Source organism: Cyprinodon tularosa, unplaced genomic scaffold, assembly GCF_016077235.1.
Source record: "Cyprinodon tularosa strain WSP-4 unplaced genomic scaffold, ASM1607723v1 ctg344, whole genome shotgun sequence".
Lineage (NCBI taxonomy): Eukaryota > Metazoa > Chordata > Actinopteri > Cyprinodontiformes > Cyprinodontidae > Cyprinodon > Cyprinodon tularosa.
The window spans coordinates 343,022-362,893 of NW_024039057.1; the positions used below are offsets into that span (position 1 = coordinate 343,022).

At 40.4% G+C, this 19,872-nt stretch overlaps 1 protein-coding gene across 2 annotated transcripts in view; it reads left to right on the plus strand.

Moving 5' to 3' along the window:
* rp1l1a (rp1 like 1a) overlaps positions 1–17,706 on the plus strand; it is a 29,602-nt gene extending 11,896 nt beyond the window's left edge. For both annotated transcript variants that reach the window (XM_038294767.1, XM_038294766.1), the window contains exons 5-8: positions 277–4,409; positions 5,133–6,059; positions 7,880–8,797; positions 17,316–17,706. In XM_038294767.1, the coding sequence (XP_038150695.1) occupies positions 277–4,409; positions 5,133–6,059; positions 7,880–8,797; positions 17,316–17,675 (6,338 nt within the window). In that variant the 3' untranslated portion in view covers positions 17,676–17,706. The remainder of the gene's footprint in view (positions 1–276; positions 4,410–5,132; positions 6,060–7,879; positions 8,798–17,315) is intronic.
* The last annotated feature ends 2,166 nt before the right edge of the window (positions 17,707–19,872 follow it).

Sequence of the window (19,872 nt, forward strand, 5' to 3'; positions counted from 1 at the left end):
TGGATTTCACACAAAAAAAACACTTATTTTGTGTGAAATTAAGCCCAACACAAAAAAACACTACAACACTTTACAAGTGGCAGCAGGAAATAATTTATACCGAACACCTTTTAAGTGTTTAGTGTAAACGCAACATTAGAATCTGCAGGAAATCAAAACAGATTTTTTTGCAAATAAAAGCGGGAAGGAATGAATTTTAAAGAAGCATTTTAACATGGCTCTGCATACCAATCATACGCTGTTATCTCAAAAGTGTATTTTCATTTTCCATTTCAGTTAACTTTGGTCTGGAGACCAAGAAGAGCATCATCCACCCTCGATCTGATTCCTCAACTCGCTCTGCTCGTTTCTCTTTGTCATCTGAAAAGTCTTGTGGTGTTTTCCCCCAAGCAAGACCATCAATAACCAACGATGACATTGAAAAGCGGGTCGTCGTCAATAAAGACGGCAGTCTATCAGTAGAGATGAGGGTACGTTTTCGCCTCCAGAATGAAGAGAGCGTTGAGTGGTCCACTCAAATAAAAAAATCTCCTTCTCTTACCAATGATTGTTGCCCTCTGGGTCAAGCCCAGCAACATTACCTGCAGCAAGGTACCTCAGAAAGCTGTTCTGACCCCGATACAACACTCTATGAGGGCGTTAATTATTCCAGAGGACCATTTGCATTGGAGGAGAACCAATGCCAGTATTGCTACCACAGACACGAATTTGATTTGTGGCAAAACCCCACACACAAACATTCCCCTGCACCCCCTACGCACACATCAAGTCATACAATGATGAGACATACAACCTCTTCAAGCTCTTCTTCTTCATGCAATTCCAGAAGAGTGATTCGGTGCCGTGCACAGGTCTCTGGGTCTCCTCGGGGCTCTGGCTTAGGGCAGAGGCAGTTAGTCCAGGAAGAGATGTGTCTGACAGAGCAGGTGGAGGAACGAGTAGAGGTGGCACAGAAAGGGGACACTCAGGTAGAGGTCTGCAAAGTTAGCCGATGCTGCAGCCGAACAGAGGTGGTCGCTATAGATAGCAACCTCCGACCACCCAGCGGGAGGTCAATGGAGGGGGAGTTAATGATGGTCGAAGATGAAAACCGATCACTTTCTGCCATAAGCAGCTCCTCACACATTCTACAGTCTCTGAAAGAGGACCAGGATGATGATGAGGATGATCTGCCACCAAGTGCTTCCCAGTGCTCCCATAGAAATGAACTATCCCCCACTCCTACGCCAGCAACTCATCCTGGTGAAGCGCCAACAAGCAACATCTCAGCCTGTTCAGTGCAGTCACTCAAACTCAAGAAGAAGGAAGAGAACAAGGGAAGCAGGGCTTCATCCTGTATGTGTGGAGCATCCATCCACCCCTCAACAGGTGACCAAGATCAGATGGATCTACTGCCCAGTTCCATGTCCCAAAAATCAGAGGAAAAAGGAGAAGTCATAATTGAAAATGAAGAAATCCGCAGGAGTCTTAGTAGTTTATCCAAAAATACTGGACTTTCAGCAAACTCACAGAAATCATGGGCATCCAATATTTGCCCAAACTGTGGAGGTTGCAAACGTCCAAACAGCTCTATATCAGCTCAGACTGAGTTGTCTGCTAAGTCTAACAGGTCCAAGGACACAAATGAAATTCAATCACTAAAAACAAGATTGGAAAAAGAGGTAGAGAACACCACAGAGAGATCACCCAGCTCATTGACAAGCAAATCTGGTGCTTCAGTCAAGTCCCACAAATCTAGCTGTCCATCAGTTACTAAAGAGAGGTCCCCACCAGGTAAAACAGATATAGAAGAAGGTGACACAGATAAAAGAGCTCACACTAGCCTTTCTGTTAAGTCAAATGCCACTGGGAAGGCTGAAAGTATCCTGTCGGATAACTCACATATGTCAAAGGTTTCAGCAAAATCTGTCTCATCGTGCAAACAATGTGGAAAAACAGGAACTCCAGAAAGCAATGAGAAAGATGGACTAAGCAGCGTAAGAGAAAATGAGGAAGGACCAGGAGAGGAGCACAGAGCGACAAGTACAATGTCAGCAAAGTCAAATCTGTCTGCTAAGTCGAACAAATCCCATAGGTTTACTAAATCTTCTAGAAAATCAAATCGTCCTAGGTCAGAAAATGGCAAGGAGGCTGAAGAAAGTAGTACAAGTCAAATGTCTGGAAGATTATCTGTTACTACAGAATCCTGCAAGTGTAATGATAATGGAAAGGCACTGTCTCCAATCTTGAAGGTGAGAAACAATGAAGAAGATATGAATAATAGGCCAGAATGTATGATGGCAGACGGTTTAGAAGAGGAAAGGAGGTCAAGCAGTGCCAAGTCATGTAAATCTGCTACTTCCACAAAATCTCAAATTAAAATCGAAGAGTTTGAAAGATCCCTGAGTGCTACCTCAGAAAGATCTCACACCTCTGTCAAGTCCTCCAAGTCAAAGAGGTCAAACCACCCAAAAGACTCTCATAATGACTCCGATCTTCCTTTGACTGAAACAAACAAGAGGCAAACTGAAAATGAACCTCATGAGGTCCTGGAGAGTGCCATGTCTGTAAAATCAAAAACATCAGTCAAGTCTGGTGCTTCTACCAAGAATCCCCCATCTACAAATCGTGTTACTATCAAAACACAAGGAGCGGATGAGGATGAAAATGAGGCAAATGATGGAGAACCTTGCTCAAATATTTCTTGTATCAAAACACTACAGGCTGGTGGGAATGTGAATGATGGTGCAAACACAGGAACATATTCTATAGATCCTCATGGCCAAACACTCTCGCCAATAAGAAAACCTTCATCCCGCTCACATTCTGCCTCCACCAGAGGTTCTCAGTCCCCTGTGCAAAATTTGTTTCCTAACTCTGGTGCTGGTGAGGAAAGAGGGCACAGTTCCTTCTCTGTCCACTCTAAAACCTCTAGTAAATTAAGCAGATCCACTTGCAGCTGTGGAGGAGGCTCTGTACTTGAAAAGAACAATAAGGCAGAAGATATAAGAAATGAGGGAGATCGGAATAGCTCATCAACAAGACAAAGGAAAGAATCAGGATGCACGGATCATACTTTAAGTCGTAACTCATCTGGATCAATCTCTTTGGGGCTTCCAGAGGATCAGGAAATGGCTGGATCGGACTGTGGCAAATCTAGTGTGTCTTGTTGCAGCAATGACAAAAAAAGTCCTTCCCTTCTCAATCCTCCTGTTGTTGATATCCCAACAATTGAAGCTCCCCGAGGAGGTGAAGAAGAGGGTGGAGAACAACCCACAGAGAGAGCATCCAGTGGAAGGAGAGTTAAAAGCAGCAGATCTCGTAGATCGTGTTGCACCTGTGGTGTACAGTCGGTAGATCAATCTAAGAAAAAGAGCACCAGTTCTTATCCCACAAAAGCTAAAGATGCTGATGAAACAGAAAGTATGACGTCTGCTGCAACAACAAATGTTAGCCCAACAGATATGCCAAACAGCAGAAGCTCATCAGCAGTTTCAGGAAAGAAAGGTAAAAGAAAATCACCTTCTGGTTTTTCTGCAAACAATGATAATGGAAACCACAATACCAGTAGACCAGGAAGTAAGACCAAAGGTAAAGAGGAAAGCACAGGAAGTGTCCACTCCCAAAGTCACAGTGGTATTCGGCCTAACTCAACAGCTTTGGTGCAGTCAGAGACAATAAAACCTTCAGAGGAGTGTACAGTACCTTTGGATTCAGAGAAGCTAGGAGCTGACAAGTCGAGTGTAATAGGAAGCGAGTGTGGAGGTAGCAAAGTGTCCAGTTCTGGGCAAAAAGACACCCCTGTCAAATCATCAACTCTTTGTTCCTTACACAGCCCCAGACCAACCAGTAAAGTCAAACCAGGTACCGACAGTACCCTGTCTCACTCTTTGTCTGCTGCTGACCTATTTAAAGAAAGCTTGGCTGCTGCACACCAGCAGAGTTGCCAATCAAAAGCCAGTAAAACCAGTGACAAGGCCCACAGCGAGAAAAGTGGAAGGTCTCAGAAAAATAAGAATGGAATTGATCAAGATGATGTGATTGAACTGACACCTGAGTGTTTGCCCAATGCATCTCCCAATGAGGTGGTTAGTGACTGGTTGAGGAGCATCCCTGCTAACAGTAGCATGCTTACACTTGGTAACGAGTTAAATGAGGAAGAAACAGAGCAAGAGGAAAAGGAGATGGAAGATGTGCTGACAGAGGAAGAAAAAGGGGCAGAGGAGATGGATCCTGAGGACGTGAATGTGGAAGAAGGGGAGAAGATTGAGCCACAAGAAGAGGAAAAAAAGGTTGGAGCTGAAGGAGCAGACCCAACTTTAGGCAATATAGCGCATATATCTTCTCATTCCAGGAACTGGCATTCTTCTGTAGCACTGATGAAGGTCCTCCTAAGCTCCTCTCTGGGTCGATGCTGGAGCATGCCTGAGGTAAGACAGTACCTCTGACAAAGCATGAAACTTTACCAAAGAAAAGTACAAATAAATTTGGATTCTAAGTTATGCTTTGGTGCAATCCGGGTGTATTGTATATGTAGGCTTTTATTTAAAAAATTTACAAAAACAAATAGATTTAGACAGATTTGTTGACACACCTAGTTAGGATGAGTAAAAATGCGTGAAATAGATTGGTATTGTGTTTGAAATTAAGATTGTTCTAAAGAGAATTTGCATGTGGTTTAAGCACACAGATGGAAACGCTGAGGTGTTGTAACATAACGACATGCAGTTAAAGGGTTTGTTAAGGTCAAAAGCCTTTCTGGTCAAAGATAGTCTCAGTTTCATTGCTTCTTTGTATAACATTTAGAGTCAAGCATGAGCAGTTAAATCCTGGAACCATCCTGGTTCTAATGTGAAATTGTTAATCCTCCTACATCTCGTCACTATTTGTGTCAGCCTTGATGGAAACAGCTGCTCTCACATGTCTGTCATATATGATGAGTATTTTTCTTTGGCTGGCTGTTCTTTGATAATTTTTTTAATTCAGCCACATTACTTGTTTGGATGTTAGAGAATCTCAATAGATCTAAGCACTGTCCCCCTTTGACTGGGGCATATCAAAGCCTCGGTTTAACATTTTAGTGCTGCCATTTCAATAAATGTGTTGATAACTTCAGTATATATATCTCTCTGAGCATTTTCTGCCTTGTGTAGGTGTCTCCAGTTTACGGTCGCAGACTGAGCACATCGGCCAGGGGGCTTTTGGATTGTTTGGCCGAGCTCCAGCTCATTGAGCCTATGGTCAGCAGCCATGAACAGAAGGATCGGAAGCAGCAGTATGATGAGATTATGGGCACTCTTCAGTCCCTGTGGCTAACTGAACCGAAGAAGGTTGAAGGCAAGGTGACCAAAGACAGTGGCACAGAGCAGGTGTCTCCACCAAGGTCCTCTTCTGGTGTGGGTATGAGCAGCGGTTCAGCTGGATCAGGGAAGAGCAATGGGAACCAAGGAGAGGATGTAAAAGAAACAGAAATCCTGCATGAGGAAGAGGCAGTGGGAAAGGTTGTTGAAGAGGTGGACGAAAATGCAGCAGGCAGAGATACAGAACTTGAGGAGGCACACCAAACAGAGCCAGCCGAGGAACCGATGAAGAGTGAAGAGCAAAGCCTCCATCCTGTTAGCTCGAAAGTCACAGATAACCCCTCATCATCAGAAAAGAGCTCTGCCAATGAAGGCTCCAAATCACCCACAGATAACGAAAGAGATACTCAAGAAGACTCTGGCTCAGGCACCCCCCCAAATGCTCCACGGCCACCTTTATCCAAAAGATCATCCCAAGATCCAGATCCGGTTTGGGTACTAAACTTGCTGAAGAAGCTGGAGAAACAGTTTATGAGCCACTACATTGAGGCCATGGCAGAGTTTAAAGTCCGCTGGGACCTTGACGACAGCCTCATCCTGGACACCATGATCTCCGAGCTGAGGGAGGAGGTGAGCCGGCGCATCCAGAACAGCATCGAGCGGGAGATGAAGAAGATCCAAGGTCGAGCCGGTAGAGGAGGGAGGTCACCTCGGCCACCACAGTTAGCAAACATGTCTCGGGATTCCACCATGACTGAGAAGAGGCGTCGGATGCTGAAGGTAAATACAATACAGATCCAATACAATGGAGTAAAAGGGAAACCATAAACATTTTTAAGGCTTTTAGATAAAAATATGAAAAGTGCACTCTAAAAACTAGTTTCAAAGCTACAGTGTGTAATTCTCAGCGACATTTAACAGTCAGACTGCAGCCACATGAACCGCCCTCCTCCACACTGCCTCTACCCAACACGATACGGAGGCCGTCATGGTACAAAATGTCTTATGCAACCTTTACTTTACCTATCTTGTCAATTGATGATGAGGTTTGCTGGAACAGTGGGTAGCACTGTTGCCTTCCAGCAAGAAAGTTGCGGGTTTGATTCCCGGCCCAGGGTCTTTCTGCACGGAGTTTGCATGTGTGGGTTCTCTCTGGGTACTCCAGCTTCCTCCCATAGGTCAAAAACATGACTGTTAGGTTAATTGGCTTCTCTAAATTCTCCTTAGGTGTGTGTGAATGGTTGTTTGTGTCTGTGATAGACAGGCGACCTGTCCAGGGTGTCCAGCCTCTCGCCCATAGACAGCAGGAGATAGGCAACAGGACCCCCGTGACCCCACTTTGGTATAAAGTGTGAATGAAAGTATCATGAATTGACCACTCTTTTAGTGAAGGATGCTAAAGTGACAACCCTTTTTTAAATTAAAAAGGAAGAAAGAAAAAATTATGTTTGCAAAGGATAAAGCGGGGAATGCTTTTAGGGGGTTTGTTAGTCACTTTGAAAAAGCCATTTTCATTTAGCCCTAGAAGTACTTTTTTCTGGTCCTACACTGCAAAAAACGATCTGTAATTAAGTAAAAATGTCTTAAATTAGGTGTATTTACCCTTAATTTGAGCAGGTAAATAAGACAGTTTGCCAATGGAATGAGTATTTTTACATTTAAAATAAGATAATTAGATAATATGCACTTAAAATAAGACAATGCAATAGTTTTTTCTTATTTCAAAGGTAAATTGTCTTGTTCCATTGTCAAAGTGTCTCACTTACCTCTTCAATTCAAGAAAAAATGAACTTATTTTAAGAACAAATTACTTATTTAGATTTACATTTTTTGCAGTGTACCTACAACACAGACACCGACCAGCGGTAGCCTTCTCTAAATCCGCTCTGCCGCTCAGTCCGCCTTCAGGCTCCTCTGAGCCTCAGGCGTTCTACTGAAGAACGCCATCTCACCTTACCTCTGTTGTCCAGGTGATTTGTCCACCCTGTTTTGAGAACTCTGACCAAAACAAACATGGACCGAGGGCAGGGGAAAGACGCGAGTCCACCCAAAAAAAAAAACTTTAAAAATGCAAGATCCTGCGCTTGAAAATGGTCGTCTTCATAATGACTGTCCAGTTGTCTGTCGTTTCTGGTGTAAGTCTAGTTTACATAAATGTATACATAGTATTTTATTCATCTGTGTAGGATTGTATATAGGCCTAACTTACCTAAGTCACATTCTAATGGCGATCTCTACAATACTAGTTTTTCAGCACTTTGCTGCCATGGGGCGAAGATGTCTGCCTTCACAAATGGGAAATAACTGCTATGTAATCAGAAATAGCAATTTCTAAGGCAAGGCAAACATAAACATTGAGACTTTCATTTCATAGGTGATAATAATGACATACATATTGATAATATATTTTACATTTCGATCAGTAAATCCATGTAATACTACACACTTTACCTTTAAACCCTGTTAAGTGGACTTTGGAAGTCAGCAAATTAGTAAATAGAATCCAGGATAAGTGCAGCCCTTCTAATAAGGCCTCAAAAGTTTGTTAGAAAAATGACAGATCTCTGAAATACAATGATGCTTGTCTCTTTCTCTCTTAGGTGATGAAGAACCAATCAGTGAAAACTGCTGAATCCCTCACTGACGAGGAAACGACAGCTGATTTCAGCGACCAGCGAAGTGACGACGAGTACTGCCCTTGCGATGCTTGTGTCCGCAAGAAACTAGCGTTTCGGCCTTTCAAAAAGAATCCGCTGGCAGCCGAAGCCCCCGTGATGATGGAGTTTGACCTCCTTAAGATACTTCAGCTAAAGAAATGCCCAGTCCCTCCCCCTGCTGTGCCATCAGTGGCAAGGGAGGAAAGGCCGAATGCAGATGACGATGGCAGGAATTTAGGTATTGTGGAAGAAGAAGAGGAAGAAGAAACCAAAGAGGACATCAAAGCCGATGTTGTTTTAGAGGAGACAATTCCAGAAGAGGAAGAGGAGGAAGAAGAGGAAAAAGATGAGGAAATAGGAATTGTAGAGCAGGAAAAGGAAAATGGCACTGAAGATGACGAGCTGGTAGTAAGAGAAAGAACTGAGGAGGTCACAGATCAAGGTGAGACGTCTGAAAATGAAGAGGAGGAGGAAGGAGGATGCACTTGTCAGACTGAAAGCAACAAAGAAGAAGAGGGTGACGCAGATGAAACAAGCGATTGCACAGATGACGAAGGGGAGGCAGGAGAAGACGAGAATGGGCGACATGAGTCAGGAACAGAAGACGACGAAGAAGAGAGCGATAAGGAGACAGTGAAGGATGCCACAACATGCGAGGAGGATAAAGAATCAGAAGAGGACGCATCTGCAAAAATTCCAGAAAATACGTCGGTGGAGGAGCTGAGGGAGGAAAACATCAGCACATCAGTGGAGGAGGAAGATAACGGATCAGGAGGGGAGGAGTCACAGGAAGAGGAAACGCAGGGAGGCAGTGAGGAGCAGGATGAAGAGGCCTCTGAGGAGGAGAGAGCTTCACAAAAGGTAAAAAAATCACTAATTCATGTGCTGAACCATGTAAAAACAACAACCATGAGAGTTTATTCAGTAAAAATTAACCCTAAATGAAAATAGATTAGAATTACAATATATAAACATTTAGAATTTTACAGTTTTATGTCAAAATGTTCCTACTAAGTTCTGTTAGTCTTCAGTTCTTGCTTTTTCTTCATACTTCTATAATAATAACAATAAATATATCAAGAAAACTTGATAACAAAGAGGTACTTTTCAGGTAAAGGTTTCATTCATAAAATTTTCCAAACAGGTTTACTCCAATAAAACAAGTGTTTGCACCTGGTTGCAACTAGTTGTTCAGGACTTAGTTGCAACAGCTACAATAAAAGTATATCATTTAACTAGACAAACGACTTTTGCATGGCTGTTGAAGAAAATTGCTCCTGAATTTTGATTCACAGACGATGAATTTGTTTTCAGCACGAACACTTTAAGGGTCATGTTACAGTATCTTAATCAGCGTTTTCTGCTGCAGTACAATTTATAGTGCCATCAATATAGAATAACTCTGCAACCCAGGATACCCAGCAATCTATCTCCATGGCGACAGAGTCAAGGATTAATTGTGGGAAATGCAATATGTACCTTTATGTTGTTTTTTTTTTTTTGTCACCAGTAGTTTTGAACTAGCAACTCTCCCAGGGAGGTTATTATTTTCTTTTTAACTTTTTTTTTTTTTGTTCTATTGTACTGTGAATCAAAAAAACTGGATTTAACTAAAGTAAATAATCATTTGAAACTTCCTAAATTAGTTGTTTTCATATATTTTGTTGGTTTTCAGATTTTGTTTGTCATACTTCATGTCGTCAGAGAGGTTCTTTCAGATTTTTATATATGCAGGTGTAGCTGTAATCAGACATAAATGAACTGAAATTTACTAGAAATGATGTGTTTGATGATGGGGAGACAATAAGCTTACATAGATTTGTTTCATTTGTAAATGAGATCAGCATCTCTAGATTAAATGTCCTATTTATTTAGGTCGTCTCTGTGTTACACTGACAATAGTGCAAGGGGAAAATGCGAGCTAATATTCGACCATGTCCAATAATGTTTGCTGTACCAAATCTACAAATAGGTTTGATATGGTAGAACCCTCAAGATGTGGAGTGAAAAGGGATGAGAAATTTGAGTTAATTTGCAGCATTTTCTCAATATCATACAACATATTCCTTTGGCACCTTTCAAATATCTTGCAGTCATGGTATATAGTGGAAACCATAAAATTGACATCATCCGGTCTTTATAGCTCCCGATTGTGCTTTGTGCTCTCGTTCCCAACACAGCAAATTTGTCATGTTTGGCTTAAGGTGCCTAACCCACATGCAGAACACTCAGAGGCAGGAGAAAAGTTCAGTTTATTGAAGTGTTTGAACACAATTAATGAACAGATCCAGAGGGGAACGAGTGGGATTTGTTCTGGAGTTGAGCAGAGCGGCTGAGGGGGGGAACCTTGAGGGTCCAGAGGCTGTCGGCAGGCTGAGGGCTAGGCAGAGGCAGAGCTTAATTTGAGTGTTGGCAGATAACTGATCTGAGTTTCCTTCCAGAATCTTCTGAGAGCGGGCAGGCAGGGCTTTGACAGGAATAATTATCCAGGGTTCTTCTTAGAACAGACAGGCAGATAACTGGCAGAGAAACTCTTCAGGATTTCAGGTTTCAGGCAGGTTCAATCTAGGAAGCAGAGAAGAGAGAACAGATCAGGTTCATGTTCAGGTTATCAGGGAGTCAGAGGTTCAGACAGGCTGGTTGGCTCAGGCTTGCTAACAGTTACTGGCAAACACTCTGGCACTGGAGAGAAGTCCTCGGCCTCCTTAAATACGGATCTCCTGATGAGCAGATGAGCGACAGGTGGTTGCAATCAGCTCCAGCTCCAGGAGATATCGTACGCCCTCTGGTGGAGAAAGTGGACAGACCTCCAGATCCCAACAAAATTTACAGGATTCTTATGTCATTATTGAATTAATCAAACCCTTGGTAATGATACATATATTTAAATCAGGACTCCTTAAGCATCTTAAATCTGTCACAGTCTAACTTTCTGTTTATCTTTGATCCGTGTGTTTTATTGGTTTATTTTCTACTTTGTGTTTCTAGATTTATTTTAGTTCTCAGGTTTTTCTGTTGTTGTCCTATGTTGCCGTCTTGTGTGTGTTCCTTTCCCATTGGCTCCCTCGTTGTCTCCACTCACACCTGCTCCTTATCAGCTCGTTAGCCCTGCCTTTGTCTCAGTCAGCTATATATACTCTCCCTCTGCTGTCACTCCTTGTTGGTTCCTCTGTTGTTGCTGCTTCTGTCGTTGCTGGTTCCTCGTTGCTGTTGTCATCTTACCTCGTCTCTCCGTCCTCGTTTTCCCCTGATGTCTCCATGGTTTTTGGTTTCTTTACATTTTTTGTTGGATTTTTGGATTCCTGCCTTTGTTAAACTGTTTCCTCTGATTAAATCAACAAGAAATCACCTCAGCCCCTCTTGCTCTGCATTTTTGTCCTCCAAACCTCAACCAAAACTTGACAAAATCATACTAGACGGTATTGCTGAAGGACCAAAACTAAAGGGAACCAATTAGACTTGTAATTATTATCAGTATTTGTATTCTGGTTTTTCAAAGTGTCGTGTTTTTCAATGAATGAATCTCTCTTTTATCAGTTATTTAAAGAAGATATCTGTTTCTACTTGGATAAAGAGGAGCAAACACCAAAAATTTAACCTCACTTTAATTCTATTGTTTGAACTGAAAACCCCTTTGTTATTCTGGTGATTCAGAAACCCCGAATTCTGTTTTGACTTGTCTATTCACTGATATTACAAACACCTGTCAGGTCAGAAATCATAAGCCATGGTGCTCTATAGTCTCAGCTAATGAGGTAAATGTTAAAGTATTGGTTTTTTGCAGGGAGCAACAAATAAAGGTGACATTTGGCTCTAATTGCCACCACCCTGAAACCCAAAACACGAGATGGTACAGGGACAGCTTCTCTTCAGAAAATAGGATGTATAATTACTATTTTCAAAGAAGTCCGTGACAAACAAGTCAGCATTGAAGAGTTAAAAAAGTTTACTGGAATGGACTGAAAATATATAATATATGAAAGTGGGTATAAACTCCTGTGTGTTTCAAACTCTGCTCTAAATTATTATTCATCAATAAAAACCCTTGCTAATGATTTTCGACAACCGCAGCAAAAGGTTAAAATTTTTTTGGGTTGCAAACCTTTGGTGCACATCTAGGCATACGCTATCATAAGTTCTTTTTTTTGTGTGTGTGTGTTTTTAAACTCAATCATAATTTCACAAGTATTATTTCTCCAGCAGCTTGGCTGAAGGAGTGCAAGCGATTGTTGCCTTAATGTTCAAGTTACAATGTAAATTAGTGGGGAAAGAGCAACGTCACCTCCTGTGTGTCAAGGTAATGGTAGTAGTCTGAGAATCGAGCCCTGAGGAACTCCACTTTAAATGACCCAAGGTAGTAAAGAGTCCTGTACCATGAAGCAAACTCTATGTAGCAGCATTTAGGGCAGTGGCGGCCGGCCCATAGGGGGCGCTGGGGCACCGCCCCCCCTGATAAGAAGAGAGAAACGTAAAATATATTTTTAGAAATTAACTCATAAATGTCAGTTTTACTCTCTAGACTGTGTACCTATAAGCAAAACAAATTATATAAACTACATTTCCCTATCTACTGTCATTAATTTGTGGATTTCCACAGACAGACTCCTACCGTCTCTGTTCAGGGGGCGCTGATCAGACAGCCCCACATTTGCAAAGAATCTGTCAATCATGTACTATTGCTAGGTGAATTTAATGGCCAATCAGCGTCTCGGAACTTTATGGTCTTGGGGCGCTGAAAATACTGCGCTTTAACAGGCTTCTGAACCCAAGCGCAGGTGCAGACAATTAGAGGGAAGATGGCGAATGTAACGACCGAGATGCAGCTTCCACCAAATTCGGTGAGATCCTTATTTATCTACCCGTTTGCCAGAAGAACATCCCTGTTGTAGGATATGAACATTTCATGTCATGGTTATTGTGACTGTGACGAATCCACCTCGTCGCTTAAAACAACCTCTCTAACTTTGCGCGCCACACACACATTCCTGTTATACTGTGCTTGTGCGGACCAATACACTCGCGCTGAGCCCAGTAGCTCCATGAACTTAAAACACACAAGCTGTTCCTGGTTACCTGCTGGCGTATTGAGGGTGCACACTTAATATTTCAGTGGGGTTAGCTGTGTGTGTGTGTGTGTGTGTGTGTGTGTGTGTGTGTGTGTGTGTGTGTGTGTGTGTGTGTATGTGTGTGGGTGTGTGTGTGGGTGTGTGTGTGTGTGTGTGTGTGTGTGTGTGTGTGTGTGTGTGTGTGTGTGTGTGTGTGTGTGTGTGTGTGTGTGGGGGGTGTGGGTGTGTACGTGTTTATGCTACGGGGACTTGTCATCTTCAGTCTGGCTGCGTCTTTGCTGGGTTCAAACCCAGTTTGGTGTAATTGAATAAGTCAATGAATCTGTGTAAAAGAATTAAGTTGTAAAAATTATTTGTTTTTGTACATCAATTGTTTGTGGAGGTAATATATGGACAAAACTGATTCATGAGAAGAAATCAGAAATAAGAGAGCCTGAGGGTAGGGGCTTAAACTATTTAATGAGGGCTGTGGGAAGAAAAGCGGCAATTTTTGTTTTCTGTTTCTTTGTTACATTGCTGGTAACTGGAGGGAGGCTGAGGCCCAGAGTATCTTGTATATGTTTAGTTTCTTTTGCACCCTGTTTTGAGTTTTTGAGCACAATAAATCACCAACACCGGTAACCCGACTGAGCCTGGATTCTTGGAGGCCAAAGAACCCCGTCACAGTGACCCAAATCATCACTGTTAGTTATTATATAGTAAATTAAATCATTACTGTTAAATTGTATGTATTGTCCAATTGTTTATTTGAATTCTTATTCCGGATTAGTTGGAGACATACACTAGGCTATATCAGCCCCACCAAAAATATTTTTCACCAGCCGCCACTGATTTAGGGTTGTCAAAAGTATCGATATTAAAAAAAGTATCGATACTGAAACGTTGTATCCGGATACAATACTCGTTTTTAAAAGTATCGATACAGTGCCACCACCAGTGGCACCTAAACAGTCATTCATCTAAAGTGCAGAATAAAGGACAACGCACTTTCTGAACACTGTGTGATTGAATAATTCTACGCACTTTTCAGTTTCAGACTTTTCTTTTGTAAGAGTGCAGCTGCTGAGATTTATTTTTGTTTCTTAACCGGTTTGGCTCGTGTCATTGTTATGTGTGCCAAGCATATTCAGGGAAGGAACACTTAATTTTAATCTGATACGTTTTTTATCAAGCTTGCTTAATATTGTGCACAGCATACAACCTTGATTGTATTTATTTATTAATGAAATCATTTCTGTTGAATTTTGGAGTCTTTGTTTTTATCCTTGTGGTATCGAAAATGGTATCGAGTATCGAATATTTTCCTTAGTATCTGTATCGAGTTGAAAAGTTTAGTATCGTGACAACCCTAGCAGCATTACTTTCTAGTGTGTCCAGTTTAACCAAACCCCAACAATGGCAGCTGTACCACCTGGCTGGTTATCAGCTTGCAAACGCAAACCAGCTCTGACTGATCATGAATCTGTCAACATGCACGAATAAAGGGGCGGGTTCAAGGTAGCTGACCAATCACAACTATGAGTACAGAAGGGAGAGTGCCCATGAGGAACAAAAACAAATCTTACAGAAATACAAAGAGAGGAAAAAGGTTTTAATGAAAAGTCAAACATGGTAGAGGAATGAAATAAGACAACAGCCGGCTTGGTAAATGATTGCTGACTGTGTAAATGAGCAAGTTTCTTTAGGAATTTTAACATAGCCATACATCCCAATCATCGTACATCATGTTTATCCCCAGCCCCCCGGGAGTGAAGAGGACTTGGGATCAGATAAAAATGAAAAAAAAACATACAGTAATTTCATCGAGTTAGTTGTACTTTTTAAATCAACAATGTCTGGGCTACAATAAAAGTGGAATCTGATGCCACAATAGCGTGATAATAATACAAGAACTGATCAGTCTGAGTGAAATCATTTTGATTTCTGAGCTGTCAGAACTTTTTTTTATTTTTGTACCTAGTGATGCACCATTAATCCCCCATTGGTGCAGCTTCAGCATAACATTTAGCCTTCTCATTTATACTGTTATAGCAAACAATAATAACAAAATATATATATATATATTTATATGATGTTCAGGCAAGTGGCCATGCAGACAGATAATTAATTCATTCATAAATTGCATCACAGGTGACTTGATGGACAGAGAGTATTGTTCCCGAGCCTTTCAACATCCTTGACAGGGTATTTGAAGCTGCCGGTTGTGTAATGTTGCATAGCCATACATAGAGATTGTGATGCAGTGAGTGCTGCACTGCTACGGGTCACAATGCAGCCGACACACGCTTCCAGGATATTGCATATATGCCAGTCCGGCCCTTGAAATAATTGTCATCTTGATCCAAAGGATCTTGTTTGAATCTGAATTTTATTACTTTATTTTTCTTGGCACAGCTACATATATCAGTTATAAAAGCAAGCAGTGAATGCCAGCGGTATATAAGGACATTGCACTGGAGAAAACAAATACAGAATAGTAAAAGGTTGGTATGTGGAAAAAGTATGAAAAGTAATCATAAATAAATAAATTGAAAAAAGAATTTGTTAAATAAACAATTTTGCTTTATCTGCTGTTTGTTGTTTAACTTTTGTGTGCGCTCTGAAATAAATAAGGTTTTCAATGAAAGGGCACTTCATTAGTGTTTTCTAGGATTTAGATAAATTCTCAAAGCGAGCCTGACCTGGAGCAGGTTTGCCATTCAGAGTACGTTACCACAGTGATTGTCCTCGTTAGAATAAATCCATCTTCGTGTTAGCGAAAAGTCAGGGTTAAACCTAAAGTTGTCAGCTAACGCAGTAATCCTGCTTCATGGGACAGGCCTCTAGTCTGTCAGTACTTATATAAATGCTGCCATTTTCCTTCACTAAAGCCTCCCTTTAGTGAAGTAAGTGTTTTTTACCTGATATATAAGGAACAGCTCATAAAAGAAACCGTTTGGACACACATACATCTACATCTCCCCAATCCTAATAGCCAAACCTGATAGTGTACCGGATTTATGAAGGAATTACAATTGTTTTCATATGTACACTGTAAAATGCATTAATTTGACTTTTCCTTAAATTTTCCCAACTCATACTTGATCATTTTGAATTGACTTATCTTCACTATTTGGGAGAATCAACCATTTGGATCCCAAATTACTTTTTATATTTTATTATGTTTCTATGTTAATCATGCACTTCTTCATTTGCAGTCTCAAAAGACTTAAAATTCAGGAAATTAGAACAGTTTGACCGGGCAAGAAACCAGCAGATACAGGGTTCCACTTTTTGAAAGTCTTCTTAAATATTTAAAGTTATCAACTATTTTTAGCAGCTTATAGCACTTATTTAAAATAACTGAGTTTTTAATTAAACTGAATGTTGGGTATTCTTTTGGTGAATGTCTGGAACTCTATTTAAAAACAGCACTAAGTCTCTGAACCTGACCCTGCGTTTGAATCTGACCCACTGCAGCCTTGCAGCTAATTCTAAGCCTTTGGGAAAAGCTAATCTCAGCATCCAATTAGGCAGCCTGAACAAATCTGTTTTGTTTTGCAAGCACACTGAGCCTCTGCTATTACTGTCAGTCAGCAACCACCTCACAAAAAATGGAACATTGTCATTCTTAAATCAATGATAACCCTTTATAGAGCACTCAGTGAAATACTTTGAAAATTAACATGTTAAGCCAATAGTGTTATTGGAATCCAGGACCAGACCTTATTAACTTTGTTACATTAAAAAAATATGGATATTTTGATGGCAAAAATTTATGTCAATGTGATTACAGGAAACATCTATTTTATAAGAAATTCATGACAAACACTCCAAGAGTGAAATTAACACATTTTTTCTGGTATAACATAACCTTAGAGGCATTAATGCTGATACTGGCAATTACAACTTTTAGATAATAAACCTAAATATAATTGCTAACTTGGCTTATTAATTTTTTACTTTACTTTTTAACTTTTCAATTAACTTTTTACCTTTTTTTCTTGAATTATTAACTTTTGGTTTACAACTTAATTTCCTGTAGGTAATATATCATTCAAGGGCTCATCTAATTGGTCAAATACCAAAATAAGAGGTAAAGATATGTAGCAGGATCTTTGCTGAATGGCTGGATATAGATCTAGTCCTTCTAGACTTCACTGAGGGACGGGGGGACTCTATTAGAAAGGCAAGTGATCATAAATGATCACGTGCCCTATAAAGGGATAATGATACATTCAAAATTATACTTTTGAATGTACCTTTAATGTTAAGAAATCAGTGTAGTCTTTTATGATTGATCAGATATATCTTCTATCTTATCCAAACCTCAGAGCCAAGATGCGATTCCCCCTGCTGGTGTGACGGATGGGGAAGAAGCGGATGCCGAGGATTCGGACAACAGCAAACGTCAGAGCGACACCAGCGCTGAAGAATCTGCACCGGAGGAAACTGGTGGCACTGGTGAAGAAGAGACGAAAGACAGCGATGGAGAAGACAGTGAGGAAGATGCTGTGGAGGAGTTTAGGCCTGAGCAGGAGGGTAGAGAGGAGAAGGAGGCTACTAAGAGCAAAAAAGAAGACGGGGCTCTTCTCCACCAGTTCACCAGGACCTCGGTGGAGTCCCAGTCAGGCTCGATGGAGGAAGTGGGCATGGATTTACCTTCAAACTCTGCTGTCAAACGACCAAAATGATTATAAACTGGACGAAGAACCACAGAGCAGAACGACCGCTCAAACGTTTGGTTTTAAAATCTCTCTTGAACACTTGAAGCACTTTACTTCACTGGATTTTGCATAGAAGTCATCATGTTGACTTGCTGAAGTACTCATACCCCTCAATGTTTTCAACATGCTGTCATGTTCCAACCTCAAATTTTCCTGTAGTTGATTGTGGTTTGATGTAATAGATGAATACAAAGCACCATACTTATGTAATAATAGCAAATGGTAATATTATGAAGAATGTCATTTTTCATGTCAATTAAAACCCCTAATGCTTAGACTAGATCCCCATGAATTAATTTATCTAAACACCCCATAAGAAAAGAGTTTTCAGGGTTTATTTGTCATTTAAACCAAAGCATCGAAGAATCATGAGTCCACTTTTAGCCCCCGGAGTAAATCTGAATCTTTTCACTTAAAGGTATAGTGGGGAGTCTGACATAGTGGAAAAATTGCAAATCTTCTTTTGGAAAACAAGCTTGTATGAGCGATGCAAACAGCAACTTTTAAACAGAGGACGCATATAATAGGCATTCCCTCTCGGGAGCGGGTACAGGGTTGTGCATGTGCTTTTTTTTTGTTTTCCAAAACTTATTGATGCTTATGAGTTCCAAAGTAAAGGCTTTGCAATAGTTATATAGTTAACATTGTACCTTTAACATACAAACATAATTGGGCTTGAACAAACCCAATTATATCCACATATAATACACCTACACAGAGTAAATAAAATAGATCAAGTCGGAGTGAACACACTGTGTAATCAGACAGAAACAGATACAACATTTTGTTTTTTGTTTTTTTTAAAGGGGAGAGGGCAGGTCTTTTCTAAAATTTGACCAAAAAAATCCTCCACTATACCTTTAAAACAAGGCAATTTGATTAATCCTTTTTATTTTCTAGATTTTTTTAGATAATTGAATCTGGTCAAACTTATGGAAATCAAACGTATTTCCACAACTGTTTTAGCTTTTTTTTTTTTTTTAAGTTCCATCCATTTTCAGACATACAGTAAGAAGGCCTGTAAGGTGGTCAGAGCTAAAAGAAAAAATGGCTGGTGCTAAATACACAGCACTACTAGAAGGAACATGTTAGCCTTGAACGATACAACCAGAGCTAAAACCAAAGCATATCACTGTGTTAAAATGGCCTAGTTAAAGTTTAAACCTAAATCCAATAAAATATTTGGGGATAAGGCCGGAAACTTTATGTTCATAGACACTTTCCATCCATTTTCACTGAGTTCTCCCCATACAGACTTGTATCTGGTGCTCATTCTTATAAAACCCCAATAAAGTACATTGAGATTTGTGGCTGCAACATGACAAAATGTGAAACGGTTTAAGAGGTATTAAGATCTGTGTTGCACACTATAAGCAACATGATTGTACAAACCTGAAACTTGAACTCGAAGGAGGTGTCTGTCTGGAACCACATAGCTTATAATTGTATTAAGACTCATGTTGGAAATATTGATATTTGACTTGGATTCTGTGTTCAAGATTTATCAAAACATAGCCAATCATAATCTAAGTACCTCAGATATGTTTTGTCATTACTTCTTATAGTGGAGTTTGACAGAACCGTTTTTTTTTTTTTCAGTTTTTTATTTGTTCGTTTTGTGTTTGTCTCATGAAGTATATGACGCATTTTCAGTGGTTCGGACAGCCCAACGCATTAGATAGATCAGCTCAAAGCTATTACTTAACTACCTAAATCTGTACCCCGCGGGGAAGTTTAAATCTACAAAAACTCTGCGGTGTAAGTAGATTACCTAAAAGAAATTGATATTTTTGGAATGTTGTACTCTACTTTCTGGCATAACATAGACATGATATCAGTATAAAGATGTTAATATGGATTTAATGTCACAGAAACCTCAGAGGCTGGACCTGATCAAAGTTGTTCTAGAAAATATTAAATTATACATTTTATTCCCTTGTTAGAGTATTTATTTTTAATGATCTTATCCCAGGCTCAGCTTCAGGCTTACTTTTTAAGATTTAAAGCAGAAGTACTGAATGTTTTCTGGACAGTGAGAATGTCTTGCTTTGTTTGACAAAAGCCTCTTATTTCTGGTATTAAGGGGGAGGGGGGAGTGTGCCTATGCTGCTATTGGTTTTAATGGCTGTCTGTTAATCTGAGTCATAACTATTTAGAGTACACT